General features: G+C 62.2%; 1 protein-coding gene across 1 annotated transcript; it reads left to right on the top strand.

Moving 5' to 3' along the window:
- The first annotated feature begins 237 nt into the window (after nucleotides 1-237).
- ABHD17A (abhydrolase domain containing 17A, depalmitoylase) lies at nucleotides 238-5,163 on the top strand. Its single transcript, XM_007176577.2, has 4 exons — nucleotides 238-735; nucleotides 1,857-2,051; nucleotides 4,403-4,582; nucleotides 4,685-5,163. Exons 1-4 carry the CDS (start codon nucleotides 404-406, stop codon nucleotides 4,908-4,910), a joined length of 933 nt encoding a protein of 310 aa, XP_007176639.2. The 5' UTR covers nucleotides 238-403; the 3' UTR covers nucleotides 4,911-5,163.
- Nucleotides 5,164-9,086: the final 3,923 nt, after the last annotated feature.

Genomic DNA, 9,086 nt, shown 5'->3' with positions numbered 1-9,086 from the left:
AGCTTGGTGGGCCAGGGCTCTGATCGCCCCACACAGCCTGCAGGCCGAGGCTGGACTGATGAATGGGCTTAAATGTCAAGAGTTGGTGTCTGCCAGCGGAGGAAGGGTTGTGGCAGGCGGGGTCCTGGTCAGGGTTAGGTCCCACCAAGGTCACTTGGGAGCCCCGGGGGAACCCCACATCTTGCTGTCCCCCTGCAGGGTTTCCCTCTGTGCGACATGGACACACGAGGCTGCGAGGCTCCCAAGGGCTCAGCTTGGACCGCGATGGGGCTGGGCTGCGGCCTCCTAACGGGGCTCTCGTCTGGGGCGGTGGCCGGGGGTCGCCCTGCCCCCTGCCCGTGTCTCCGAGCACCCCCATCCCTCCCCTGCCGGGCAAGGCCCGCCCCGGGGCCCGGCGCCCGCCATGAACGGCCTGTCGGTGACTGAGCTCTGCTGCCTCTTCTGCTGCCCACCCTGCCCCGGCCGCATCGCCGCCAAGCTCGCCTTCCTGCCTCCAGAGCCCACCTACTCGCTGGTGCCTGAGCCCGAGCCCGGGCCCGGTGGGGCCGGGGCCGCCCCCTCGGGGACCCTGCGGGCCTCGGCCGGCACCCCTGGGCGCTGGAAGCTCCACCTGATGGATCGCGCCGACTTCCAGTACAGCCAGCGCGAGCTGGACACCATCGAGGTCTTCCTGACCAAGAGCAGCCGGGGCAACCGCATCTCCTGCATGTATGTGCGCTGCGTGCCTGGCGCCAGGTGAGCCACGCGGACTCGACCCCCCAGGGTGGAGGGACCGGGTGGGGGGTGGGAGCCCAGGATGTGCTCCATCCTCAGGGCTCTTGTTTCGGCCAGTGGTGGCCCCTGGATGGCCAGAGACCGGCGAAAGCCCATCTGGAGGTGCGGGTACCTCGGGGATTCTTCTCGCCAAAGGGGCGGCAGATGAGATCTGCCCATGGCCACCGAGGAACTGCCGGGGGCCCTTCCACGTGCAGCCCTCTGGGGGGCCCTCTCGGCACCCTGCCTTGTGGACGAGGACCCTGAGGCTTGGGGGTGGCTCTGAGTGGCTGTGTCATGTCACCTGCTCGATGTGGAGCCATCTGCTTCTGGGTCTCAGTGTTCACCTGCCCAGGGCTGGTCTCCTGGGCCCTGGGTGCCTGGTGAGGCCCAGCACCCGCTTTGGGCCGGTGGCTCCTGAGGCCTGGCTGGCAGCTTGGGCCAGGTCTGACTGCCGGAGCCCTACAGTGGTGCAGAGGGGGGCCTTCCAGCTGCTTCTGCCTCAGAGAAGGCTGGGTCCAAAGGGCAAGCTTTTACCTTTCAGCTGGGCTGGGCTAGGGCCACAGCGGGGCTGGAGGAAGAAAACTCTGCAAGGCTGTCGGCCGGGATCCAGCCTGGTCACCTGCCCTCGGCATGACCGCCTGGCAGGGCCGCCATGGGGCACAGGGCAGAGGTGGCGGCCCTGGTCATTCCCTGGAGGAGCGGGAAGAGCTGCACCGTGGTGAACAGGGGTTGGCTCTCTTTGCCTGTGGTCGGAGGGGCCGCGTCTCATCCTCCAGGATGGTTCCGAGCAGTGGGCAGACGTGCCTCCCATCCTCGGGCCGTCAGAGTCCCTCCAACAGGAACAATTCCAGGGGAGAGGTGGCTGCTGCCCAGGGTGTCAATGTGATGGTCACTGCGGCTTCCTGGGCTCACGCTGGGGGTCCACCTGTGCCAAGAAGGTGACCGGTGGGCCCAGCGGCCCCCTTTGATGAGCGGAAGCCCGAGACTCCACTGTGTGTCGTGGCCTGAGTCACGCCGGGCAGAGCCAGGCACTGTTCCCCTCGACAGGGCTCCTGCCCCCTCCGCCCTCTGACCTGTGCTTCCCCACTGCCCACCCCAAGGTACACGGTTCTCTTCTCGCACGGCAACGCGGTGGACCTGGGCCAGATGAGCAGCTTCTACATCGGGCTGGGCACGCGCCTCAACTGCAACATCTTCTCCTACGACTACTCGGGCTACGGCGTGAGCTCGGGCAAGCCCTCCGAGAAGAACCTCTACGCCGATATCGATGCCGCCTGGCAGGCCCTGCGCACCAGGTGAGCTCACGCGGCGGGGAGGGGCTGGCAGGCGTGTCTCCTCACAGGTGGCTGGACCTGGTGAGACCAGGTGGGAGGAAGCCCAGGTGGGTAGCCCCGCAGGAGAGGGAGCTGGTCTGCGGCCACACTGGGCCACAGGAAGAGGCCTGACCCCTGTTCCCTCTGCAGGGTGACAGGCGTGCTTGGTGTGCAGGGGGAGGGCGGTCCTCCAGCCTCCCTGGGGGGAGCCCCTCCTGGGAGCCGCTGGCCTGGGACTGTCCCCATGGAAATGGAGGTTCCGCCTGGAGGGAGGGGGCGGGCAGAGGACGAGGCCCCTCCTGAGCCCAAGAGGTGGTGTGTGAGGGCGGTGTGAAAGGACTCTGGGAGCCCCGAGGCTGAGGGAGCACTTGGGGTGCGGGGAGGGGCCGGGCCTCTGCATCAGGGTTCTGGTCATGGAGCTTGGCCTCATCCTGAGGAGGGTCTCCTCTGGGCCTGGAAGGTTCTGTCGGGCAGCTTCGTACCCAGCACAGTCCTGGTGGCTGGAGGGAGGTCAGCTCCCAGAGGCTGGGTCCTCCCCAGGCATGGTGCCCAGCACACAGCTGCTTGCTTGACTCAGACAGGGCCCCCGCTGTCTGGTCTACATCTCCGTCCCCAGACCCCACCGCCCCGGTCATCCAGGTCCTGGCAGCCCCCTTCCACCCGTGCTCGCTCACTGAAGCACAATAGCTCAGTCTCTGTGCAGAGATGGCCTGGCGCCCTGTGCTGCTCTAGAGGGAGACCCACCCAACCCCACCCTCCCGAAGGCGGTGCCCTCTGCCTGCCCAGGGCCACCCCATCTTGGCCCTGCCTGGCCGACTGGCGCAAGCAGCTCCTTCAGGGACCACAGCCAGCCTGCCTTGGGGAGGCGGGGCCCTGGTTGCTGGAGTGATGCACCAGGCAGTCCCTGATGCAGGCCCTGGGAGCAGGGTCCCCTGGCACCACCCTGGCGCTGGGGACCCATGCTGGGTGGCGTGGTGCAGGTGTATGTCCACACTCGGCTGCCGCAGCCTGTCCCCACTGGCTGGGGGTCGCTGGCAGAATCATACCCCGCCAAAGGGCCAGGGGTCTGAGCTCTGTCATCCATCCGTCTGTCCTGCTGCCAGCCTTGACCTCCAGAGACCTGGTCCCTCAGACCCAACAGCTGAGAATCATCAGGAGGGTGGGAGGCTGGGGCCCAAGTGGTGGCCCGGGGCGGGGCAGGCCTGGAAAGAAGAGCTGTGTCATCCGGCACTTGTCACGTTTGTCCAGGTGGAGACAGCCAGGTGGCAGCTGGGGGTCCCTGCCTGGAGCTGGGTGATAGGACGAGGCTGGTGCTCAGCACAGCAGTGCTCATGGTGAACCAGGGAGCAGGTCGGGGAGGAGCAGCCAGGGTGGTAGGCGCAAGGCCAAATGGCATCCCTGAGGCCTGGGGGTTGGGGCCGGAGGACGGGGACGGGTACAGATGGCACCTGGGTGCCCAGGTGGGTTGCCCAGGTGAGGCGAAGACCTTCCCTGGCCACTCGGAGGAGGGGCACCCCCTTTGAGATCAGGATGTGGGTGTGGGGAGGAAGGCCGTGGAGGCCCCCTGCAGTGGGAGGGTGGTGAGTGGGTCCTTGTGGGGTCAGGAGAGGACTGTGCTGGGGCGCCGCTGGGGGAGGCCCGTGTGGAGGGGGCGTGGGGGGGTCAGGACCTGGCCACTGTGTAGGAAAGGTGCCCAGGGAGGGAGGTGGTGGCCACCCACCTCCCCTCAGGAGCCGCTATGCCTGCTCACCCACGTTGTACTAAGCAGCTGAGGGGCCGCAAACTGGCTGAGATGAGAGAGGACGAGGCTGCCTCCATTCCCCGAGGCCAAGGGGGTGGGTGAGGGTGACGGGTGCTGGGAGGAAGACACGCCCCCTTGCCGTGCGACCTGGAAAGGCTGTCGAATTCCGAACAGCGAGGACAGGAGGGCCCCAAGCAGGTTCTGCATGTGGCCCTAGTCGAGTGTGTGTAGGGGTGGGGGTGGCCTGGTGACCAGGAGGAGCAGGAGAGGCCCCAGGGATCTGCCCCCAGAAACCACACGGCGCAGGTAGGGCCCGCACAGGTGCACTGCCCAGGTGTGACCAAGTAGATGCTGTCGAAACTGAGGGTAGAGCCGGGGGCCTGGGGCTGCGGGCAGCCAGCTCCCCTCACACCTGTGGGCCCTGCCCCCCCTGCTGAGCGGACCGCCTCGGGGCTGGGAGGCAGGGGAGGGTGCCTGGGCGCCACCCTATTACCTGGAGCCTGCGCGGAGAACGGGGGACTGCACTAGGAGGGCAGGCAGTGGGAGGGGTGTGCTTGTTGCGTCGCGGCTGATCTGCACCCACCGCCGCCAGGTACGGCATCAGCCCAGACAGCATCGTCCTGTACGGGCAGAGCATCGGCACGGTGCCCACCGTGGACCTGGCCTCGCGCTACGAGTGCGCCGCGGTGGTGCTGCACTCCCCGCTCACCTCGGGCATGCGCGTCGCCTTCCCCGACACCAAGAAGACCTACTGCTTTGACGCGTTCCCCAAGTGAGCGCGGAGCGGGGCGGGTCCGCGGGCGGGGGCGGGGACCCAGGGGGCGGGGCCTCGGCGGTGTTGGGGCGCGGAGGCCTAACGTGCCCCGCCCCGCAGCATCGAGAAGGTGTCCAAGATCACGTCGCCGGTGCTCATCATCCACGGCACGGAGGACGAGGTGATCGACTTCTCGCACGGGCTGGCGCTCTACGAGCGCTGTCCCAAGGCCGTGGAGCCTCTGTGGGTGGAGGGTGCCGGGCACAACGACATCGAGCTCTACAGCCAGTACCTGGAGCGCCTGCGCCGCTTCATCTCCCAGGAGCTGCCCAGCCAGCGCGCCTAGCCTAGCGGCAGGCCCGAGCCGCACCGGGACATCAGCAATAAGGCGGCGCCCGGACCCCGCCCCGGCCCCGGGGGCTGCATGTGAACCCCCGGGCGCCCCACGTCCTCGAAGCAGCCGGCCGGTAGGGGTCAGGACCTGACCCGGCCCCTAGGCCGTGGACAATGTACAGGCGACGGAGCTATGCTCTCCTTTCCTTTTGGAAGCAAAACGAAGGAAAAACGTGAGAACAGAAATTAAAGATTTAAAATTTTAAGGTTCCTCTCCCTTTCTTGGCTCATGCGTGCTCTCCCTGGGGCTCAGCAAGCACGAAGAGGGGGCCGAGCTTGTCCCCAACCCCCCAAGGAAAGTTCACAACTGCGGATGTCAGGTCACTCCCTACAGAAGAGGGGTCCAGTTCGGGTCCTTGGGGCTGCCGGTTGCCTGGGTGGTGACGGAGGGGCGGCAGTATTCGAACCCAGGGCTCTGCGTGCTCGGAGGGCGCGCCTGGGGAGGGTGGTGGGCTTCCTGTCTCCGAGACAACCCTGGGGGTGGAAGTGGCCGCCGCCGGTTTAGGCTGGGCCTGCTCCGGGCCCCCAGAGAGGCAGACAACCCTTCCGTGCCCGTGTGGTAGACATCGCAGGGCTGCTCTTCCCATCCCACCCCACCCGTCCTCGGCTCCCGCTGCACAGAGGGCCAAGAGAGTCTTGCAAACGGGGACGCTTGGGTCCAGTGGAGGGCAGTGGCAGGTCTGAGGCCCCGTGGGGCCTCCCCAGGAGTGAGGTCACGATGAGCACTCCGCAACACGCCTCCGGACCTTGGTCTGAGCTGTATCCTCCGCCCGGGGTGCCCTTGAAGACAGGGTCGGTCTGCGTCACCCTGGACCCTGGCCAGACGCCTGGCTCATCAGCGGCCTCCGGAGTACCCCCTGCGACCTCCAAGGGCGGCACTCTAGAGTGGGTAAGGCCTCAGAGGCCTGTCATCCACCCCGAGGTCGGGCGGCGGCTCGGCGTGTGTGGCGACACTAGGCAGTGGCGAGGCCGGGAGCCGGCGATGCTTCCGCCTCGGCCCCTGGGGGTCCGCGGCCCCTTTAAGAAGGGGCGGTGCTTAGGCCTGGGGGCGGGGAAGACGGCAAGGGGCGCGGCCGGGCGAAAGCGGAAGTGGGGTGGTGCCCGCACAGCGGCGGCGGTGGGTGGCTGAGCGCGAGGAGGCCGCGGCCTGCGCGGTAAGTGGCGGCGGCTCGGGCTCCGGCTGGCCGGCCCTGCCCTTGCCGCCGTCCCGGCTGTGGGGGCGCGCCCAGCGGGCCGGCCGACGCCGGCGGGTGTGTGTCAGCGCTGTCTGTGGCTCACAGCTGGGCCTCGGGCCTGGGGCGCTGGAAGAGCCGGGAGTGGCCCCGGGCACGCCGTCCCTGACCCAGGACGGTGCCCGGCCTTGACCCTCCCGAGCCCCACGGGCCCTCCCGCTGGGAGTCTAGGCTCGCGTTTGATAATCCAGGACGTCTGGGAGCAAAACGAAAAGTGGGGTGTGTTCTCTCGGGAGCAGAGAGCATCGGTCCTTTCCGCCGCGGGGCCTTTGCACGGGCTGGTCCTCGTGACCGACGTGCCGCCACTACGGCCCGGCCTTTGCCGATCCCCCTCAGCACGTCCGGCTCCTCAGCCTCCCGCTGCAGTATTTCTTCCCCGAAGCCGCCCCCCCAGCCCTGTGCTCCCATTGACCCCACTGCTGCCCGTGTCACAAGAGCCCGCCGTCTTTTCACCCCATCAGAATGTAAGTTCCCTGAATGCCGGGACTCCGCAGTGCAGCAAGTCCAAAGCGACGGCTCACGATTGAACAAAAATGTTTTCAGACACACAGAGTAATTCAGAGTACAGAAGAGTGTTGGGTGAAAACTCAGTGTTCTTCCCACCCCTGACCTCAAGTGCTCCCCTCCACTGGGGCAGAGAGGAAGCAGTTTCTTATGTGTCAACAAAGAAAGTGCATGTGTAGCTAATGAGTTTATACAAAAGTGTGATCCTCTTACTCAGCGTGCCTTGGAGAGTGTTGAGTTTCCCCTACATATAGATTGGATCCAGTCCTCCTTGTGGCCACGCCATAGTTTATTAGCACTATAATTTATTCATCCTGTTTCTTGTTGGTTGAAATGTAGGTTTTTTCCAGTCTTCTGTAGCAGGCAATGCTAGGTCCAGTATCCTCGTACAAATATCTTCCTACCCAAGTACGAGTACTTCTGGAGGATGAATTCCTTAATACAGAAGGGCTAGGTCCAAGGGCTTTCCATAGAACTCTAAATGGGTATGTGATCCCTTAAAATAGTATTTCATTGTAGCTTCATTTGTGTTTCCTAGAAGTATAATCAAACATCTCAGTGCTTCTGTCAGATTTGTTTTTATGTTGATCATTTCTACCACTAATATAATCATTTTGAAACTGGAAGTCTATTATAAACATGTATATACTTAAAAGCCATTTGTATTTCACATTCTTTGTCCATTGGGTTCTTTTTTTTTTTTTTTTTTTTGGGTACGTGTTAGGGTTAGGGTAGGGGTTAGGGTTAGGGTATGCATTAGGGTTAGGGTACTTATAGCTACTTCATTTTTATTTATTTTTTATTTTTGGCTGTGTTAGGTCTTCAGTTCGTGCGACGGCTTTCTCCAGTTGCGGCAAGTGGGGGCCACTCTTCATCGCGGTACGGGGACCGCTCTTCATCGCGGTGCGCGGGCCTTTCACTATCGCGGCCCCTCCCGTTGCGGGGCACAGGCTCCAGACGCTCAGGCTCAGCAGTTGTGGCACACGGGCCCAGCCGCTCCGTGGCATGTGGGATCTTCCCAGACCAGGGCTCGAACCCGTGTCCCCTGCATTAGCAGGCAGATTCTCAACCACTGCGCCACCAGGGAAGCCCATCCATTGGGTTCTTGATGTTACTATTGGGTTCTTGGCTTGGGTTCTGTTGGGTTCTTGGTGTTACTGTTTTTTAGGAACACTTTACAGATTAAGAAAATTAGCCCACTGTCTTAAAAAAGATATATTTTCCCAACTTGTCATTTGTGTTTGACTTGGATTGTGTGTGGGGTTTTTTGGTTGTTTTTTTTTTTCGTTTGTTTGTTAATTTTATTTATTTATTTTTGCCAGGCACTTAAAATCGTTATCAGTCATTACCTTATCAATATGGCTTCTGCATTTTGTATCATGCTCAGAGATATCTTCCCTACTCCACGACTGTAAAACGTTTGATGGGGGAATTCCCTGGTGGCACAGTGGTTAAGAATCCGCCTGCCAATGCAGGGGACACGGGTTCGAGCCCTGGTCTGGGAAGATCCCACATGCCGCAGAGCAACTAAGCCCGTGCGCCACAACTACTGAAGCCCGCGCACCTAGAGCAGGTGCTCCGCAACATAGAGAAGTCACCGCAATGAGAAGCCCGCACACAGCAATGAAGACCCAATGCAGCCAAAAATAAATAAATAAATAAATAAATTAAAAAAAAAAAAAAAAGTTTGATGTTTTCTTCTGTAAATATAATGGTTTGTTTTTTAAATATGTATTTAAATTTTTGGTCTAACTCTAGAAAGGACTTCTGAAAAGGAGTAAGGTAGGAACCCAAACTGCTTTTTCCCAAATCATTCGCCCCCAACGCCATTTCCCGATAAAGCCATTCTTTCCCCGACTGAAGCACCGCCTTTACCGCACGCACGAGGCGCTCTCCGTGTCCGGGGCTCTGTTTCTAGACCCTATCACCCTAGTCATCCTGAACCCTGCTGACTTCTTTACTGTCTGGAGGCCCCAACTCCCCTCATGAAAATCAAGAGAAGTTCTGTCATAATAAATATAGCTGATGGCTTGAACATGTTCTCTGTAATGCTAGTTCTAACAGATAGGATTCTGAAAACTTAAGCCTTTGGGCCCTCCCCCCTGGCGCCCGTGTACAGTCACAGTGCGAGGTGCTGACCTTGCTTGAGGTCAGCACAGTGCTTTACTCGCCGGTGCCTGCCCATTGCAAGGAAGGGATAAGCTAAGGCCAGGGGCTCCTCAGGCTGGCCCGGCCGGCGGGCTCTGCCCTTCTGCGGGGGACTCGCCTCTCCCACGGGGGGTGCCTCTGAGGGGCTCAGCCTCTGAACCGCAGGGGCTGTGATGGGGGTGTGGTACCTTCCGGGATGCACCCCCCCCCTTCCTTTCCACTTGGTACAGCCCATGAGCCAGGCC

The sequence above is a fragment of the Balaenoptera acutorostrata genome, chromosome 2 (genome assembly GCF_949987535.1).
Source record: "Balaenoptera acutorostrata chromosome 2, mBalAcu1.1, whole genome shotgun sequence".
Classification (NCBI taxonomy): domain Eukaryota; kingdom Metazoa; phylum Chordata; class Mammalia; order Artiodactyla; family Balaenopteridae; genus Balaenoptera; species Balaenoptera acutorostrata.
This window is presented reverse-complemented; position numbering and strand designations above follow the sequence as displayed.